Source organism: Echinops telfairi, unplaced genomic scaffold (assembly GCF_000313985.2).
Source record: "Echinops telfairi isolate 266 unplaced genomic scaffold, ASM31398v2 ScPeMD7_9;HRSCAF=40, whole genome shotgun sequence".
Classification (NCBI taxonomy): Eukaryota; Metazoa; Chordata; class Mammalia; order Afrosoricida; family Tenrecidae; genus Echinops; species Echinops telfairi.
Genome location: NW_022103906.1, coordinates 15,991,225 through 16,012,758, shown reverse-complemented (window position 1 = coordinate 16,012,758; position 21,534 = coordinate 15,991,225). Strand labels below are relative to the sequence as shown.

At 36.9% G+C, this 21,534-nt stretch overlaps 1 protein-coding gene across 1 annotated transcript in view; it reads left to right on the top strand.

Annotated features, from left to right (window-relative positions):
• Positions 1–21,534, top strand: part of FZD3 (frizzled class receptor 3) — a 97,376-nt gene that overhangs the window by 47,063 nt on the left and 28,779 nt on the right. The window contains exons 3-5 of the mRNA XM_045286834.1: positions 1,055–1,251; positions 2,578–3,595; positions 7,150–7,181. Coding sequence (XP_045142769.1) covers positions 1,055–1,251; positions 2,578–3,595; positions 7,150–7,181 — 1,247 coding nt within the window. The remainder of the gene's footprint in view (positions 1–1,054; positions 1,252–2,577; positions 3,596–7,149; positions 7,182–21,534) is intronic.

Below are 21,534 nucleotides of genomic sequence, written 5' to 3'. Positions count from 1 at the left end.
TTAAGTTTGCCCTCCCTCTACTATTGACACATGCTAATTGAAGAAAATGTAGAAATTAAAATATGTAAAAAAAAGAAAATTATATTCTTACCACCAAGAATTAATCACCCTTTTTAACATCTTCATGCATATGTTTTAAATTTTTTCTATGTAAAAGTGGATGATCTTGTATAGAGAGGGTTTCCAGAAGTTTTGGGGGGGAAATCCATTATCTTTTCATTGTTTTTTTAATGAGCTTTTGAAGCCCCCTTGTATTAGTGGCTCCCAGCCTTACCACTTTAATAGTGTCTCCTGTAGCTATTAAAGTGTACACATAGAGACTAGGCTGGATTCACTCAGACTTAACAGTCAAAGTCTTTGGGGGTAGGGCTAAGAGGTGAGGTAGTTAGTTTATTGTGCCAACCTGGCCAATAAATACATGTGCAGTTAATTGAAAGGCAGAGAGATAAATGGCTCAGTGAGCCTTGCCTTTCTAGTTCTTGGGTCTCTTGCTTTGTGATGGTCAGACCAGCTGCCTTAGCTGCCTTAGCCAGTTCCCTGCTTCAGCTGGCAAGGCTCACTTCCTGCAAGACATCCCTGAGGAGAAGCCACATGGACCTACACTGATGCAGCCCTGGGTGCTGGAACAGCCATGTGGAGACCCCTGCCAGCGCTGAGATGCCACTGACTCAGCTTTCGTCCTGCAGTCGGCATCATTGCATGTGTTTTGTGAGATGTAGGAGGACTTTGTGGATTGGTGTCAGACAGATGGGCTAATGTTGAACTTGTGGGCTTGGGCAGCACTGGGTTGGAATGTTTTTTTAATGTACACTTACCCTTTATATAAAACTCTCTCTTATACATAGAGTTTCTTTAGATTTGTTTCTCTAATGTACTCAGACTAACACAGAGGTTTTGTGTTTTGTTTTTAAAGTACAACTCCCCTTCAGAATTAAAAAAAATAGCCTTGAGGATCTTTTTGGTTTTTTAAATGAAAAAACTAACTGTACGATACAAATAGTGTTTACTTGTATATGGCTCTTTATCTAATATTTCAATTTTAACTTTTTCCTAGCCATTCCACCCTATGGTGAATCTGGATTGCTCTCGGGATTTCCGGCCGTTTCTTTGTGCACTCTATGCTCCTATTTGTATGGAATATGGACGTGTCACACTTCCCTGTCGTAGGCTGTGTCAGCGGGCCTACACCGAGTGTTCAAAGCTCATGGAAATGTTTGGTGTTCCTTGGCCTGAAGACATGGAATGTAGTAGGTGCGAAAATCACAGATTTTCATGGATCATTTCTTATATTTCAGTATGTTTAAAATTATTTACTTTTTCGTGTTTTCTAAACCTTGTTTTTGAAGATTCTAGTTAGAAAAGTGTACATAGTAGTCATCAATTTTGACGCTTTATAGCCTCAGTGTTGATCTGTGCTTTAAGATTTAGAAGTATTAAATAAGATAGAAAGTAAACAAAGTTTCCATGAATATCGCTTCTCGGCCTTTTGGCTGAGATCAAGTGTAAAGTTTCCATGAATACACTTTAACAGTAATTAAGAAATACATAACCAAGACATTTGATTGACTTGTCTCCATTTTCAAAGCCTTTTTTTGTATTTTTTTATGCTTAAAAAGTAATGCCATTTATGACAAATACAGAAATCAGAGAAGAGAATTAACTTGTTAGTAATGTCATCATTGTGGGGGCTAAAATACCATTATGAATTAAATAGGTTAATGAGTAAGTGTTACATCAGTTCTGCTTTTTTTTTTACTAGATACAGGACATACCAGGTGTTTTTTAGATAACTTCCACTGTAGAGACTGTATTTTCTAAAGTTTTGAAGATTTGTTTGCAGCCAGTCTTTTGTATTCTAAAATATTTCAAGGATAAAGAACAAGATGAATACCTATATACTTATTGTTATCGAGGTATTTGCGCAATCTTAACATTTCATAATATTTACTTTAGACTTTTAAAAGAAGTAAGCAATGAGGTAGAATTTTAGGTTCCTTGGAACCCCTCCTGATTGCATTCCCTTCTTTTCTGCCCACATATGAGGTAATCATTATCCTGCATTTGTTGTTAAACACGTGCTGTTTTTTTCTATCTAGCTATACCTCTATGCTTTCATATTTTGAAATCTTTAAATTGTGTGTCCTAGGTAAATAATATACGTGTACTTTGATTTATAGTTTAAACCTACTAGTCATTCAGTCCGTCGTCGAATCTGTTAGCTTCTGTTAGATCTGTTAGCTTCCTTAAAGATCTACAGCTTTAGAAACCTTTGGGAGCAGTTGGACTCTGTCCTATAGGGTTATTAGAGTCAGGATCAACTGTTTTGGAAGCCGAAACAAAATCAGTATAAAACGATATTATTCTTTTGTCCACTGTGGAAAATACAGTGGTATGTTAAAGAGACTGCTTTTTTTTTTTAATAACATAAAATACCATTGTCTACTTTGTTACTGCTTATATTTCTTGCTTTCCTATGGCATAAGAATAAATAAGGTGCTCAATTTGGGCATCCAAATTGTGAAGTGGCAATAAATGTCCCAATAATTAGAAGTGGTTCTCATCTTGTCTTTCCTTTAGATTTCCAGATTGTGATGAGCCATATCCTCGACTTGTGGATCTGAATTCAGCTGGAGATCCTACGGAAGGAGCCCCAATGGCAGTGCAGAGGGACTATGGTTTTTGGTGTCCCCGAGAGTTGAAAATTGATCCTGATCTTGGCTATTCTTTTTTGCACGTGCGTGATTGTTCACCTCCTTGTCCAAACATGTACTTCAGGAGAGAAGAGCTTTCATTTGCTCGGTATTTCATAGGATTGATTTCAATCATTTGCCTCTCTGCCACACTGTTTACTTTTTTAACTTTTCTGATCGATGTCACAAGATTCCGCTATCCTGAAAGACCGATTATATTTTATGCTGTCTGCTACATGATGGTATCCTTGATTTTCTTCATTGGATTTTTGCTTGAGGACCGAGTAGCCTGCAACGCATCTAGCCCTGCACAGTATAAGGCTTCCACGGTGACACAAGGATCTCATAATAAAGCCTGTACCATGCTTTTTATGGTACTCTATTTTTTTACTATGGCTGGCAGCGTTTGGTGGGTCATCCTTACCATCACGTGGTTCTTGGCAGCTGTGCCAAAGTGGGGTAGTGAAGCGATTGAGAAGAAAGCATTGCTCTTCCATGCCAGTGCCTGGGGCATCCCCGGAACTCTAACTATCATCCTTTTAGCGATGAATAAAATTGAAGGTGACAATATTAGTGGCGTGTGTTTTGTTGGCCTCTACGATGTTGATGCATTGAGGTACTTTGTCCTTGCTCCCCTCTGCCTGTATGTGGTCGTTGGAGTCTCTCTCCTTTTAGCTGGCATTATATCCCTAAACAGAGTTCGAATTGAGATTCCATTAGAAAAGGAAAACCAAGATAAGTTGGTGAAGTTTATGATCCGGATTGGTGTGTTCAGCATTCTTTATCTTGTACCGCTCTTGGTTGTAATTGGATGCTACTTTTATGAGCAAGCGTACCGTGGCATCTGGGAAACAACATGGATACAAGAACGCTGCAGAGAGTATCACATTCCGTGTCCGTATCAGGTAAGGAAAACCTTTGTTAATCATTTAGAATGTGTAATAGTCAAAAGAGTATTTCTCAAAAACAGCTAATTGTATCTTTAAAACAAAATCTTTTTCGGAGGAGGGAGGGGGAAGAAATGGGGAGCTGGTATCAGGGGCTCAAGTAGGAAGAGAATGCTTTGAAAGTGATGATGGAGCATATGTGCAAATGTACTTGACACACTGGGTGAATGTATGGCTTAGACTGAGAAGAAGGCATACTTTTAGGAAATAATAATAATGGTACCTGGAGCAAGGAGTAGTGTGATTAGGACATGGTCAGGAATCATAAATATTTGGTGATTGAGAATGCCATTTTTTCATCTTTTACTGTGTGCTGTAAATGCTGCTATACAAAGTGATATTTTTATCATTATATAAATATTACTTACCAATTAAAAAATGTAAACCACCTCATAACTAAGAGATTGGAAGAAAATGAGTAAAAGAAATTTTATTAAATTTCTCACCACAATTACTTATAAGAAACTCTTAATTATATGTTCTTATACCTTGATGTTAAGTAACAGAATTTTATATTTAAGGACAAAGAAAAAAGATAGTTGAATTATATACAAGGGCTTCAAAAAGCTAGTGGAAAAATTAAATTAAAAGGTAATGGCGGGGGTAGAGGGGAGGGAAGGGAAAAATGAGCTGATACCAAGGGCTCAAGTGGAAAGCAAATGTTCTGAGAATGATGAGTGTAACAAATGTACAAATGTGCTTGACACAATGAATATATATATGGATTGCAATAAGAGTTGTATGAGCCCCAATAAAATGATATAAATTAAAAATTAAAAAATAAGAATCTTCTCAGGAAAAAAAAGTAATGGAATTTTTCCAGGAACTTTTTGAAGCCCCTTTTTGTTTTCCCTCATATGCTTTCTAGATTCCAGTTAAACAGAGTATCGAAGAAGGAATGCTTGGTTGTGAAGCAATGATCTAAAAAATGCCAAAATTTAAACATATAAATTAAGTTAATTGGTATGCTGTTTTCATACCATTCTAATTATTCTAGCATCTGTAGACCAGTTTGAACTACACAGACCAAATATGTTCATTTCTTCATAGTTATAGGTTTAAATTTTTTATGAAATACTTCCAGCATATAGAAAGATTAGAAAGTAATAGCAGTACCATAGTTATTAAACTACGTACAGACTTTGGACAGCAAGCTTTAGTTTCACTGTTTACTAGGTTTATAACATTGCACATATCTCTCTGCTCCAGTTTCCTCCAATTTAAAATGAGGTTAATAATAAAAATCTACCTCCCAGTATTTTAGGATTGTACTTGTAAAAACTTACGGAGCCCTGGTAGCATAGTGGGTTACACGTTGGGCTGCTAGCCACAAAATAAGCCGTTCTTGGACCCATAAGCAGCTCCATGGAAGGAAAATTAGGCTTTCTGCTCCCAAAAGAGTTACAGCTTTGGAAACACAAGGGACAATTTTACTCTGCCCTATAGGGTCTCACTGAGTCCGAATTGACTCCGTGGCAGCGAGTTTGGTTTTTTAGTTACATGTAAATACTTAGAAAAATGTCTGCATTCATAATAAATGCTCAAATGTTAGCTGATATTCTTGTTCTTCTATTGCTATTGTTGCTGCTGCTGTTAATGTTACTTGCTTTTTAAAAGTATGTTTAAACTAATGTTTGATAGTGTTTTTGATGAAAGCTTGCATGACAAATTACGTTCCTAATGAACAATTACTGCCCACATTGTTGGGTGACAATGGTTAGATTTTCCACAATGTGTCAGTATTCTCTTTAATTCTGTTCTAGGTGGTCCAAAAACATAGTCTCCCTATTCCTGTTGTCTCACTAAACTAGAATTGTCTGGAATTGTTCACCTTTAAAGCTAGAAAACAAATCAATCGTGTGTAGTGTTTGTCCGTGTCTAAGAAGTATGCATAATTATGCCCCTGTGTAGTTTATGGATGCTGCACATACATACATGTATATACATACAACTAGATTATATGTGAACACATATACATGGGGGGGACTAAAGAATTTGTGAAGAAAGAAAATAGAAAGATAATATGAATTTTTCTGCAAAACAAACCTTTGCAGAGGCAGTGAATTATGGTGGCTTTTCTAGCCAAAGTCTTTCAATTCCCACCAAACGACCTTTCCCTGCATGGGACTGTTAAAAGATGGGGAGTTACTGATAGGATTCACTAGTGAGTAATTGTGAGCAAGATTCCCAGCACTGCCATCCTGCTGCATATAAAATGAACCTTCTGAGAAGCAGGAGCAAGGATCTCATTACTAGCAAGAGCTATGAGTGGAGTACATCCTCTGGACCTGAGATCCCTGCACAGTGAATCTCCTGGATCTAGAGGATAGAAAAAAATAGGAGTAGAACCAGAGCCAGAACATGGAGCAAAGTGGTGGACTTGGCAACAGGGAGCAAGTGAAGCTGAGTACTTGTGTGCAGGAGGCTGGCTTGTGGAGCAATGCGCCTCTAGGCAATTAATTGGGGAAGCTGGATTTCCTGACCCAAGGAAGTGCAGCTGTGTGCCTTTGGAGAGAGGCTGCTGAAGTGGTGTGCCTCTGGGCACTTAATTCTGGGAGCTGGTGGGTTTGCCGACCTGTGGAGCTTGAGCTGAGTGCCCTTGGGATCTTTTTCTCTTTTTTACTTGGTTATTGCTGGTGTGCCAGATTGCCATGTATGCAAATTGACATTATATTGAACAACCTTGAGTTCTTTTATTCTAAGTTTGTGTAGATTCTCTTATAGATTCTTTGTAGAGATCCTGTTCCTTACAAATAAGGATGGCTTTGTTGCTTTCTTATATTTCATTTCCTTTTCTTAATAAATGTTTTACTACATTTATTATTTAAAATACAGTGTTGAATAATGGAATGTTTCCAAAATTTTGCATTGTGACGTTTGTTGTACATTTTAAAAGGTTTCTTTATCAAGTTAAAGGAGTTCTTTTTCATCTTTTTTCTTCTGTCTTGTTTGCTGTGAGGTCTTTTTAAAGTTATGAATAAGTTTAACATTTTGTAGAATATGTTTTCTGTATCTAGGTCACCTTTTAAAAAATTTTATTAATGTGAATCAATAAAAAGAAACTCAAATTCAAGCCATCAAGTCAAGCCTGACATATACTGACCCTTTAGGGCAAGGTAGAACTGCCCCTGTAGATTTTTGAGACTATAACTTTTTTAAAAAATCATTTTATTAGGGGCTCATACAACTCTTTTCACTAGACTACAACTATTTATGGGAGTAGAAAGCCTCGTCTTTCTTCTGTGGAGTCTACTGGTGGTTTTGAACTGTTAAATGTGGTTAACAACTCAGTGCATAACCACTATACCACCAGGGCTCCTCCATTAATATGGGTAGGTTAGTTTAATAGATATTTTAATGTTGAATCATCTTTACATTCCTTGGATAAACTTCATTTGGTTACAGTATATTATTATTATTTTTAAACCTTGCTGAATTTGATTTGCTAACACCTTACTTAGGATTTTTTATATTTGTACTCATAAAATGTGATATGTTTTTTTCTTGTCCAGTTTAAGGATCAACGTTATGATGGCTTCATACAGTGAGTTGAGAGCATACTTTCACTTTTTTCCAATTTTCTGAAACTTTTACATTAAATAGAGGCTGCCTGGTCTTTGAAATGTTTACGCCTGTAGTGGCATAGTGGTTCCGAGTTGGGCTGTGCTGTGACCCTCAGGGTTAGCAGTTCAAAAGCACCAGTTTGCTCCATGGAAGAAATACGTGTACTTTCTACTCCCCTAAACAGTTACAGCCTTGGAAACCCACAGAAGGACACTGTGAGTCAGCATTGACTTGATGGCAGTGAGTTTACTATCTTTTGGAGTTTGGATGATTATTCCTAATGCAAGGTTTTTGGTCTTGGCTCGTTTTTCCTATTTGAACTTTATTTATAGAGTCTTCATGTTGGGAATACGCTGATAAAATGGATATTATCCATTAACATTTTATTTTTTTGTTCCATTTTTTTATCTAATCAATGCCCTCAGTTTGACAGTTTGTATTGTTTGAAGAGGTGTAAACTGAAAAATTAAGCAGGCTTTTGTTGTAAATGACAAATTTTTGTTGTAAATTAGAGGAGAGTTTACATCTCAGATCGCTACCTTCATATTGAACAGTTTAAACTACTAATCAAGCTCCCCATCCTAGAAGTTTTAAAACATGTGTTAAGCATTGATAATGTCCTTAAATGCTTAATACATTTTATTCATATGCTTTTCTGGAAAAATTAACCACTTTGTAACTTTCCTAAAATGTTTTAAGCCTCTTAGAAGGCACAAGATAAAGTTACTACAAGAAAAAAAAGTGAAAAAATTGGTATTTAAATAACACCTAAAATGAAACATTGTTCTAGGAGAGTGCTCCACCAGTTTCAATCTAGAGCCCTGTTAGAGCAGTGGGTGAAGCCATCAGGCAGGCGATCCTCAGGTGACATAGAGATAATGATATTTGAATACTTGCTTAAAAATCAGTAAGGTTATATATCATCTTGCTGAAGTTTTCAAATGCCTGGACAGTAAGTTTCGAAGTAGTTTTTTCACATTGTTTCAAAGTACCAATTGGATTTAATGCAAATTACATGGATATAAATACATGGGGGGGGGAAACTGGTTTTAAAATCTAGTCCATGTTCCTACAGAACCTAGAATTACTGCTAGATTTTAAAATCCTTGAAACCAGTTGTTTTTGGCAGGGACACTCATTTTTTTTCAATATCATGAATTGTACTTGAGAAAGTAATACTTAATCTGAATTCATGCATTAGTTATGACATACAACTTGAGTTATCAGAGTAACATTTACGCCAGATTATAAACCTGCCACTCCTGTAGACTGGATTCCAACTCACAGTGACTCTGAGACACTGGGACAGAGTCAAACTGCTTCATGAGCATGAGGCTTCCCAGGTTGTAAGTTTTTATGAGAAGACACAGCCTCATCTTTCTACTCCAGAATAGCCTGACTTTTAACCTACTGCACTAACAGGGCTCTAGATTAAAACTGGTGAAGCATTTCCCTAGAATAATTTTTCAACTTAAGTGTTATTTGTAAAACAATTTCTCAGACACTTTTCTTCGTTTAGTAACTCTGGTGCTTTCTAAGAGACGCAAAGCAGTTTAGGAAAGAGTTAAAGTTCTCAAACGTGGTTAATTTTTTCGAGAAAAGCATTTAAATAAATAAAACATGGGTTTTAAAATCATCCAAACCGAATTTAAGTCCTTGTGCTTCCACTCTGAGATTCAGTCACCTCCTTATGCTAAACATACAAATACATATGGTATGGGTGATTATGAATTCTAAATGAGATCAAATAAATTGTAAAAATAAAGACCATGTAAGCTTTTTACTACAAAGTGTCTTACACAAAGTACAATTTTATAAATATTAGTTTGTTATTATAAGTATACAATTCCTTAGGTTTGGTAAAGTATTCTCTCTGCATCCTGTTGTTAGGTACCTTTTAGTTGGTGCTAGCTCATAGTGACCCTTTATACAATGGAACCAAACACTGCCTGTGGCCTAGCTCCATCCTCACAGTTGTTCTTCCTTTTTAAAAAATCGTTTTAATGGGGGCTCCTGCAACTCTTATCACAATCCATCCATCCATCCATCCATCCATCCATCCATCCATCCATCCATCCATCCACTGTGTCAAGCACATTTGTACATTTTTGCTATCATCATTTTCAAAACATTTCCTTTCTACTTGAGCCCTTGGTATCAGCTTCTCATTTTTCCCCTTCCCTTTCCCATGCTCCCTCCCTCATGAGCCCTTGATAATTTATAAATTATTATTATTTTTTCATGTCTTACACAGACTGATGTCTCCCCTTCACCCACTTTTCTGTTGTCCATCCCCCTGGGAGGGGGTTATATGTAGATCTTTGTAATCGGTTCCCCCTTTCTACCACCAACCTCCCCTTACCCTCCTGATATCACTAGTCTCATTACTCACAATTGTTCTTATGTTTGAACTCCTTCTTACAGCCACTGCATCCGTCCACTTTGTCAAGGCCTTCTTTTTTACTGCTACTCTGCTTTACCAATCCTGATGACCAGGGTCTAGTCTACTTACAACATGTTTAAAGTCCGTGCAACAAAGTCTTGCCATCTTTGTCTCTAAGGAACATTCTTGGGAGATCAAGACAGATGTGTGTGTTCTTTTGGCAGTCCATTTTACCTTCAGTGTTCATCACCAGCACCATAATTCAAACATACCAATTCTTCTTTAGTTTTCCTTATTCAGTGTTCAACTTTCATATGAATGTGAAGCAATTGCAAATGCCCTGGCTTGGGTTACACACACGCTAGTCCTCAAAGTAACCTTGCTTCTCAGTATTTTAAAGAGGTTTTGTGCAGCAGATTTAGTCAGTGCAATGCATCTTTTAGCTCACTTGACTGCTGCTTCCATGAGCGTTGACAAAATCCAAGCAAGACAAAATCCTTGACAACTCCATTTATGATGATACTACCTATTGGTTGTGTCTTCTGTGTATCTCAGATTGGTAATAAGCCTTCCTCCAAATATTATGCCACATTCTTCTTCATGAAACCTAGCTTCTCTGATGATTTGCTCGGCATATGGAATGAATAAGATTGGTGACAGGATACAACCCTGATGCACATCTTTCCTGATGTTAAATTATGCAGTATTCTCTTGTTCTGTTCTCACAGCTGCCTCTTGATCCATGTGCTAGTTCTGTAGGAGCACAATGCGGTGGTCTGGAATTCCCATTCTTATCAGGCTATCCATAGTGTGTAATGATCCACACAATCAAATGCTTTGGCACAATCAATAAAACTCAAGCAAACATCTTTCTCATATTCTCTGCTTTGAGTCAAGACCCATCTGACATCAACAATGATATCTCTCGTTCCATGTCCTCTTCTACATCTGGCCGGAACCTCTGGCAGATCCCTTTCAATGTACTGCTGCAACTGTTGAGTGAGCTTCAGCAAAACTTTACTTGGCATGTGAATTTGATGATATTGTTATATAATTTAACCTATTCTGTTGAGTCACCTTTTTTTGGAATAGGCGCAAATGTGGATTTCATTCAAATGGTTGGCCAAGTATCTGTCTTCCAAATTTCTTAGAATAGTTGAGTAAGTACTTCCACTGCTTATCAGCTCATTCAAACATTTCGATTGGTGCTCCATCATGTTTCTTGTCTAAGTTAACCCCTCTTCATTTTTCTATCTTCTTTTCAGCCATGTAATCTGAGTTGGGATTTTTCTTTTCTAAATACTGTATCAGGAAATCATTTATAGTAAAACTTTTGTTTCAATCATAGAAATGTGTTACCATAATCTAAGCTGTTTAGCTATCAAATTCACATTAGAATTCTTTTTTTTAAAGCTTATTTTTAGATAAAATAAACAAACATTATTTGTATTTTTGCAGTTACAGAAGGCAACCCATCTGCTGTTTATCCCATCTTAATTCAGAAAAATGGCAGACTACTGTCAATTCTGTCTTGTAATGAATCAGCTTCATTTTCTCAGAAGAGTGCTTCCCTTTACCAGAAAGTTCCAAAAAGAGTCATCATTGTTTATGAAGGGACCAGGAGAGCGATAAGATATTTACACTTCCAACATTAGAGACGATGAATCTGCTTTCACTGAAATATGAATATATCTCACTACCATTGAGCTGATTCCAACTCATAGCAACACAGCGGACAGAGTAAAAGTACCCTATCGATTCCTAAGTTATTAAGGGAGTAGAAAGCATCATCTTTGTCATGAGGAGCAGCTGTGGGGTTCGAAATGCTGACCCTGCGCTTAGTGCCCTAATAGGTAGCATACTGTGCCACCAAGACTACTCTTTTAAAATACATAGTGCTAACTAATCTTTAAAGTTGTAGATGTCTTGCCTATGACATAAGACCAATTAAGTTTTTCATCACAGTTAATTTCTGTATTGGAGAAAAAGCAATTAATTCCTAAAATAAATTTAAAATTTTTTCTTGTTATGTAGGAAACTACTCTAATACTTTGAAATATTCAGAGAAAACTACTTAGTATTTTGCCACTTTCCACCAAGTTGGTTGCAAGTCATGGTGGCCTTTTGTATTACAGAGTAAAGTGTCACTCAGTTCTGCCCTATCAGCATGACAAGTAAGTTTGAGCTCATTATTGGGACTTTCATATCTATCATTTTCTTTGAGAATTTCCCTCATTTTTCCTGACCCTTTACAAATTGCCCTGTACTTTCCTAATCTTTGACAATTTGAAGTCTCACCTAGCCTCACTTTGAAGGAACATTTTGGTTGTATTTCTTGTAAGGCTGATGTGTTCATTTTTCTGGCAGAGCTAAGTATCTTCAGAATTTGTAACCAGCGTCACACTCTGAACGCATCAATTCCTCATTCCTTTTCATTGTCCAACTTTTGTGTACTTATGAGGTGTTTGAAAAGACCATGACTTGGACCACATATACCTTAGGCATCAAGTGCCATCTTTGCTTTATAAAATTATACAAAGGTCTGTTGCAGCAAATTTGCCAATGCAATATGTTGTCTGATTCCTTGACTGCTGCTGATTTGAATGTTGATCCAAATAGAATGAAATCCTTGACAGCTTCCAACTTTTCTGTGTTTATCATTGGTGGTTTTTTGGTCCGGTTGTGAGGACTTTTGTTTTCTTTACGTTGAGTTGTAATCTATACTAAAAGCTGAAGTCTTCATTCTTAACCAGTAATTTCATGTACTCTTGGTTTTCAGCACGCAAAGTCATGTCATATACGTATCATAGGTTGTTCATGAGCCTTACTCTAATCCTGATGCTGTGTTCTTCTTTATATCGCTTCATAAGAGCTTTTCCGATTGTTTTCAGAACAGAGATTGAATAAGAATGGTGAAAGGACACAGCCCTAACACACACCTTTCCTGCCTTTACCATGCACTGTCCCCTTGCTGTTTTTTGGTTTTTTGTTTGTTTTTCAGTTAAAGAACATTTTCTTAATTAAAAAAAAATCATTTTATTGGGGACTCTTACAGCTCTTATAACATTCCACACATCAATTGTATCAAGCATATGTGTACATATGCTGCCATCATCATTTCCAAAGCATTTTCTACTTGAACCCTTGGTATCAGCTCTTTTTCCCCCCCGCCCTCCCCCACTTTTCCACCCTAGTATATCCTTGATCAATTATATATTGTTATTGTTATTTCTTATACTGTCTATTGTCTCTCTTTACTTACATTTCTGTTATTTGTCCCCTTCAGGCAGGGGGCCTATATATCCAATCTTGTGATGGGTTCCTCCTTTCTCCCCCTCCCCTTCCCTGGCCATCCCCCTACCCTCATGATATCTCTACTCCCATTACTGTACCTGAGGGATTTATCTTTCCTGAATGCCATGTATCAATAGCTCTTATCTGTACCAATGTGTAATCTCCGGTCTAGCCAATTTGTAAGTTAGAACTGGATCATGGTACTGGGGGGAGAAAGGATTCAGGAGCCAGAGGAATGATGTGTGATTCGTCAGTGCTATACTGCCCCTTGGTTGAGTCATCCCTTCTGTATACCACTTCTGTTGGGGTGGATATCCAATTATCTACAGATGGGCTTTGGGTCTCCACTCTAACCCCCCTTCTTTCACATCGATATAGTTGTTTGTTTTGGATCTTTTGATACCTGATGCCTGATCCCGTCAACACCTCATGATCGCACAGGCTGGTGTACTTCTTCCATGTAGGCTTATTTGCTTACATGGCCACTTGTTTGACTCCAAGCCTTTTAGACCCCAGACACTATATCTTTTGATAGCTGGGCACCACCCCTGCTCTGTTCTAATGACTGCCTTCTGCTTTGTGTATAGGCTCTGCTCAAGCACAATGAACTGTTCTGGAACTCTCATTCTTTTCAGGTCTAATATTAAATTAACGTGGAAATTATTCTTCCATAAGCCATAACTGATTTTCCTCCTCCTTTATAAGACTCATTAGTTCAAAAACATTTATTAACATTCCTAAAATTCTGACATAGTGATAGTTTTGGGGGAAATAAGAGTGAATAATATACAGCCCTTGCTCAAAAGGGATTCATAGCATAGTGAGAGAAAATTAATATGAGAATCATAAAGTTGTATCACCAAAATATAATAATTTTATGAGTTCCTATTCTTTTAAAATTCCTTTTAAAAATGGAAAAATCTAATGAAAACACCTTTTAGAACATGTTATCGATATATTGTTGCTAAAAATACAAAGTTTAGCAAGTTTACTTGGACAAGTTTAGAACAGTTCTCTTATCTTTCTAGCACTTCTATTGTGAGTTCTTCAAAGCCAAGTTAAAATAAATCTATTTTTATGTTTAGTAGGAAAATCTTCCTTCAGGACCTAAGATTTAAAAGTGACCAGGTATTCATTTAAACGATCTTGCATGTAATTATTTTATCATTACCCTAAAATAAATTACACTTTGATCCTCATGAAATATCCTTCTGCTGGTATGAAAACTTACCATGTTTAAGGATTCTGTTTTGTTCTTGGCTAATATCAGAATGTCTTTATTTAAGAGAGCCAAGAGGTGAGACTTACGCTCCCCTAGAGAGTAGAATGCCATCAAGAGATGCCAGTGATATTCAAGGTAATATGTTTTCAGTTGAGCTGTTTTGCTCCCTTCAAGCATACATCTCATTTCAGGTCATTACCATCAAGGCAATTCCAACTCATAACAAACCTTTAGGGAAGAGTAGAAGTGGTCCCTAGGATTTCTGAGGCTGTAAATCTTTAGAAGTACAGAAAGCTGCTGTCTTCAGAAAAGAGTCAGACTGCTCACTTGAAGTGCGAAGCCCAGTGTGTAAGCAACTCTGCCTCCAGGACTTCCAGCTGTAACACAAACTGAGGCCCAGTACATGCTGGAAGTTCGGGTTAGGAGGCGAACTCTTTGAAATAGCTGCATATTTCTCTTCCTGCCAGCAGAGTTAAGATTTAATAATTATGTTCTGTAATCTATATCAGTAATATTTGCTATTGTAATATAAAATCAAATTAAATATTAAGTAAAAGAAAATATGAACTGGAACGGAAAGCATTATTTTTGTGATAAGTAGGTTGATTTCTTTGGAAATTTTTAATAAAGGCAAGTTGTTTAAAGAAATAGATTACTGAAGTCGGTCAGAGCCCAGGTGGTATAGTGGGGATCGTGTTGGGCTGTTAACTGCTAGGACAGCAATTTGAAACCACCAGCTGTTCAGTGGAAGAAAGACAAGGCTTTCTACTCCCATAAAAAGTTAGTGTCTTGGAAACCCACAGGGGCAGGCAGTTTTATCCTGTCTTATGGACTCATTATGAGTCAGAATTGACTCAAGGGAACTAAGCTTGTATTTTGTTGTTTGTTTTGGTATTGGCAAAATTTAATTGTAAAAGATGGGGGGTGCTTATAAAATAGATGGTTTTATGTTTGGATTGTTTTGTAAATATTTTAGTTTTCTTTCTACTTTAGAGAAACTGAAATGGGAAATTATAGAGCCTGTCAGAAACCAAACTCGGTGCCATCAAGTAGATACCAACTCATATAAAGCAGAATGGAACTGCCCCTGTGGGTTTCTAAAGCTGTAAATCTTTATAGGAGAGGAAAACCTCATCCTTTTCCTGATCTACTGGTGGATTTGAACTGCTGACCTTGTGGTTAGCAGCCCAACTTGTAACCCACTACATGACCAGGACTCCTGAATAAACCTGCAGCATGTAAGAAAGAAAAAACAAATACCAATTAACAGATCGCCATCAAAGAAGAGGCCTTAATATTATACCAGATGATGATGAACAATCTCAAGTTAAATATTTTGTGTGTGTGTGTGTGTGTGTGTGTGTGTGTGTGTGTGTGATTCTCTGCTTGTCAGTTTTTGTTGTAATTTTTTTTTAATAAACTGCTGATCATGTCAGGTAGGAAATTTTCCCATTCTTTTCCTTTGGCAAATCACAATATTTCATCAGGGACTTTATAGACTGTGTTAAGATTATCCTTTTCACTAATATATTCTAAGTTTGCTAAAGGAAGAGATAAGATGTTTGTCCCAAGGTAGAAAGTTAGAAGAAAGAAAAAGATAAGTACAATCAAGTTCTTCTTCTCACAGTATGTCTATGTAGGAGAAATACCCATTAAAGTGTAAATAAGTAAAACCTGGAAATGACACTTCTTTGAAATACCGCCTTATGTGACTTAAGGAACTCCCCAAAGATCTTGCAAAAATATTTATGAATTCGCACCTGCACAATGAGGAGCTAGAGCTGGGCTAAGCAGGAACTGCCAGGCAGAGAGGGAAAGGTTGCCTAGGTGCGGTTGCTGTTGGGGAAATTGAGCCTTGCATCTGTTAGGAAGTTGGGAGGGGGACCAAAGATTCCCTTGTTGGGCTTAGAGCACAGGGTCATGGGCTGAAATATTTGCAGATTGGTTGTGTCTCCTGCAAGTCAGCAGAAATAAATTCTTTCTGCAGAATTTCCACTTACTGATCAACCAAATTGTTCATACTAAATCCTCTAAGCACACTCAAACACAAGCCATTTTGACAGTGAGTCACTGGATTCAATGTCAACCTTAGATTCCAAAAACTGCAGCTAGTGAAATTATGAGATGCTCAATAATAGAATGGTTGAGCGCATGTGGGAGCGTCAAAGAGTTCATGAGAAAGTAGTGAAAAGATAATGGAATTTTCCCACAAACTTCTTGATGCCCCCTCAAACAGTCACAAAATTACAATTCACTAGAAAGTATCTGTCCTACATGAACAACTGCCTCCTTTGTCATTAGACCCAAAAACCAGATAGTACCTATTACTATTGAGCATTTTGAATACAGAAGAATCCCGATCAAAAAGGAAAACAGAACAAAATGCAGATCAGAATTTCAAATTCTCATGGCCTCCAAACTTTCTTGAGCCATGGAAGCTGGGTGAACCCCTGAATCGATTCCCCTGAGACGATCTTAGACCTTAAAGTAAAAATATGCCCCAAAGTTTTTTTTTTAAACAAACTATAGTTTAGCTTAACTAGTAAAAAGCTCTGCCATGATCATTATGTTTGTTTAATAACTAAATTGGTGATGGCAATTCAAAATTTAGGTGGGAACCTTAGTGGGCAGTGAGTTTATGTGCTAATAAAGGAGAAACTCTGAAAGGGAAGGTAAAAGGGTTGTACGACCCTTAAGAATGTTGTCAGTGTCTCAGAATTGTATATATAGAAACTATGGAATTGGTTTATGTTGTGCTGTGTACCTTCTCAACAATAAAATAAATATTGGGAAAAATAGATTTTTTATTTTTAAGATGAGAATGCTATAATGACATCAGTTTTTGAAATAGAAGCTATTGTTGGATTACTAGAATGCAAAACAGCATTTTAGACAGAATTGAAGAAAAATCTAGTGAACTGGCATAGGCAGGTCAGAAAAGCTACCCAGACTATTGCAAGAGGAACAAGAAGACTGAGAACTGTGGAAGCGATAATAAGAGAAATGTAGACGTTAGAAGCGAGGAAGAACTTGAGAGAATTTAGGAGAGACAGTGCTTAAAGTGACAATGGCTGCACTTTTCTAAAATTGTAAGAGATATTAACCCACAGATCAAGGAGGGAATAGAGTCCCCTTGTTTGTTAATTGTCATCAAGTCCCTGCTGACTCATGGTGACCTCACGGACAACGGGATCAGACCGTTGTGACCCATAGAGTTTTCATTGGCTCATTTTCTGGAAGTAAAGCCTGCTCCAGTCCATTGAAACCTGCTCAACATGGTAGCAACATACAAGCCTTCACTGAGAAAGTAAAGTCCTTTGAGTGAACATTGAACCATAGTCTCTGCGTGGACTGCAAGAACTCTGGCATTGAACCACCAATGTCGAATAAACAGCAAGTTATTTGACACGCTGGTGAGAGTGCCAATCTTTTGGTTGGTAAATGAACACAGTGTAATGCAGGGGCCACAGAAAGAAAGTAGGGGAGGCAAAAGCATGATAAAGTTGTAAGGAAGTAATTCAATATAATTTTGCCATCAAATCACAAATATGTATATAAAGTTAATCAAATATTGTTTTCATAAAACTAGTAATGTTTAATTTGGGTTTTAAATATATGCTCAAATCAGTAAGGGGAAAAAAAGGAAAAATGCTTATCTAAACCAGCGTTGGGTTAACATTGGATATTTTCTACTCCGATTTCTGTCTCCTCATAATCTGTGTTTTTTAGTTATTTGTTATGTTCTTAATTTAATATTTTTGATGTTTTTAATGTGATTTTTTGGAATAGTTGATATCTTCGTTTGCTTCAAGAATGTTAAACATATCAAATGTATGTAGTGAAAAGCCTTACTCTTATCCTTTTGGGTTATATCCCCAATATCTAATACTCCCCTCTATCCCCACGTGTATTGTCCATTTCTTTTTTCATAAGGTTGCTTTGAGAATTAAAAGTCATAATATACTTAAAAGGACCTAGTACATATACATAATAGGAGGTCGTTAAATGTAATAGTTTTCGCGGGGCTGAATACATTGATCTAGTATGGTAATGCTTAGTAATACCTAAGCCATGTTTTATGCTTCAGTATCTGTTAATGAATTTCTATTTTTCTTCAATTAATCTTTGAAAGAGAAAATGGAACTTTTCAAAATTCAGTACCTTTCACTTATTGTCAAAGGAACTTTATTTGTGATGAGGATGGTATTTTGTCCTTAATCAGGAACAGAAAAATTATGCTTTTCACCTGCTGTTGTTAGGTACCATTGAGCTGGCTCCGACTCATTACAGCCCTGTGTACAACAATGGAACACTGCTCAGTCCTGCACCATCCTCACAATTGTTCTCATGTTTTAGCCCATTGTTGTCAATCCTTTTTGTCAAGGGTCTTCCTCTTTTTAGCTGCCCCTCGACTTTATCAAGCTAGGACTAGTCTCTCCTGACAAAGTGTCCAAAGGATGTGAGACAGTCTCACCATCCTTGCCTCTAAGGAGCACTCAGGCCATGTACTTCATCCAGATGGATGATTGTTACTTCTAGCACCATAATTCAAATGCAGAGATTCTAATGCAGTCTTCCTTATCAGTGTCCAGCTTTCACATGCAGATGAGGCAGTTGAAGATAACTGGGCATGGGTCAGGCCCACATGGTCCTCAAAGTAACATCCTTGCTTTCCAACACTTTAAAAGAGGTGTTGGGCAGCAGATTTACACCGTGCAATACATCCTTTGATCTCTTGATTGCTGCTTCCATGAGCATTGATTGTGGATTCAAACAAGACAAAATCCTTGATAACTTCAATCTTTTCTCCATTTATCATGATAATTGGTCCAGTTGTGAGGATTTTTGCCTTCTTTACATTAAATTGTAATCCATACTGAAGACTGCAATCCTTGATCTTCATTAGCAAGTGCTTTAAATCTGCTTCTCTTCAGCAAGCAAGGTTGTGTCATCTACATATTGCAGGTTGTTAATAAGCCTTCCTCCAATCCTGATGCTGAGTTCATCATCATTTAATCTAGCTTCTCTGATTATTTGCTCAACAAACATGTTGAATAAGTATGGCAAGAGGAAACAACCCTGACACACACCTTCTCAGATTTTAAATCATGCAGTATTCCCTTGCTCTTTTCTCACAGCTGTTTCGACTCATGTACAGGTTCCACATGAACACAATTAAGTGTTCTGGAATTTTAATTCATCTCAAAGCTAGCCATACTTTGTTTCACATGATAATGTCATCATTATACTGTACATTAAGACTAGTATTTTTATAGGTATCTAGATCAAACAAAAATTCTATAAAGTTTTTGTATGTGTTTTCTACTATTGCTTCCATTATAATATAGTAATTTTATAAAAAGCCTGTAGTCATTTTCCAGTTATATCTAGTTCGTAAGACTTAGAGTGGGGAGGGTAGAGCAGGGAGGGAGGGGAAAAAATGAGGAACTGATGCCAGGGGCTTAAGTGGAGAGCAAATGTTTTGAGTGATGAAGGCAATGAATGTACAAATGTGCTTCACACAATTGATGTATGTATGGATTGTGATAAAAGTTGTATGAGCCCAGAATAAAATGATAAAAAAAAAGACTTAGAGTAGCATGAGAATGATTATCTCTGCCTCATCCCCAATATAATTTGGGTGAAAGTTCGGTAATCAATGCAGCTTCTTAAGAAATGAGATGTTATATTTCATAATGCCAGCAAAGCAAAGAGATGACTGAATAGAATTAAGCTATTATTTCTATTTTTATTTTGAGTTATTGAGTACATCTTTACTTTAAGCCTTTTTCATTTTTCATTTGTGAGTTTTCTCTGAGGTTAATTAAATATCGGTATATTTCCAGATGTAATCTTTAAGCTATTAGTCTGCAGTAACATTTTTATACCAACCAATTCCTTCCCAATGCTCTCTTCCCATCAGTTCACTTATTAAGCCAGTCTTTCAATTCTTTGCATACCTGTTGGAAAGTTATGTATTCCTTGGATAGTGGAATAAATATCTAATTCTTTAAGTTTTTTTTAAAAACTTTTGAACAGAAAGAATGAATTTAAGGAGTATACTTTGGAAAAGAAGTCTAAAGGGCCCGTAGCTAGCTTAAAAGGTTTATTTTTAAAAAACTTTTATTGTGAGTTGGTTGGAAGTTACATTCAACAAGTTACACATCTTTTGTTTCACCATTGATTGCAATCTCCATAATACATCACTTATCCTTCCTCCCTGTTTCCTATTTTCCTTCCTTCTTCTTTTCTAACCTTTTAGAACTTTGGCTTTAGGTGAATGCTGACCTTTTGGTTTTGAATGGTTGATTATTTTAAGAAGCACATACCGCACTAGGGTTATTTACCTCTCCTAAACCTGTAAGTTGTTTGGCTAAACATAGAGTCTTGGGGGTGAGTTCAGTGCCAGGCCTGCAACTAAGGATCATAGTCTCAAGGGGCCACCATTCTCTGTCTGATCAATAAGTCTGATTTCTTTTGTGATTTTTAATGTCACATTTCCCCACACTGTATAAACGGCCCTGATGTAGAGGTGGTACATTGGGCTATGCTCCGCATGGTCAGCAATTCAAAACCACCAGCTGCTCTGCAGGAAAAAGACCATGCTTTCCACTCCCATAAACTTACAGTCGGGGAAGGCCACAGAGTGGCTATGAGGCAGCATTGATTTAATGTATTGAGTTTGTTTGTTTTCAATTTATGTAAAAGTTGACATCACTCAGAGTTTGACGGCAATCATTGGTAAAAATGAGAATATAAATTATTTAACTTTCTTCATTGCCATGAACTAAAACCAAGCCTGTTGTCAATTCCAGCTCATGGTAACCCATGTAATTCTGTAGAATTGCTTTCCATAAGTTTTCAAGACTTTCCGAAGCACATCTTCAGGACCGTCTTCTGAGGCACCTCTAGGAGTTTGATCCATCTTTTTTGGAGGGGCAGGAGGGGACAGGGAACTAGTTGGGAGCTTAACTGTTTGTGCCACCATGGACTCCTTCATTGCTATCAGCAGTTTATAATTTAGAAGTATTCTTTTTAAAAGATAGTTTCTATGTTTGGAAAAGAAATTAATTTGCAAAGTATTTGAATGGTGGAGCTTGTCCTTTACAGTAACTTCTAATGACTGAAGGAAAATCTGAATTGAGATCTCCGTGTTCTATAGATATTGTCACAAAAACAGTGTTCCAAAGATGGAAGGAGGTAAACTTGGCAATAAATAACCCCAAACCAAGCCCTTTGTATTCTAATCAATTCCAACACAGCGACTTTATAGGACAAAGGAAAACTGCCTGCTTGTTCTAAGAATTTTATAATATTGGTTTGTACATTTAGGTCCTTAATCCATTTTGAGTTTATTTTTGTGTATTGTGTGAAGCATTGATCCTGTTTGATTTTTCTCTCAATTTCCCAACATCTTTTATTGAAGAGCCTTCT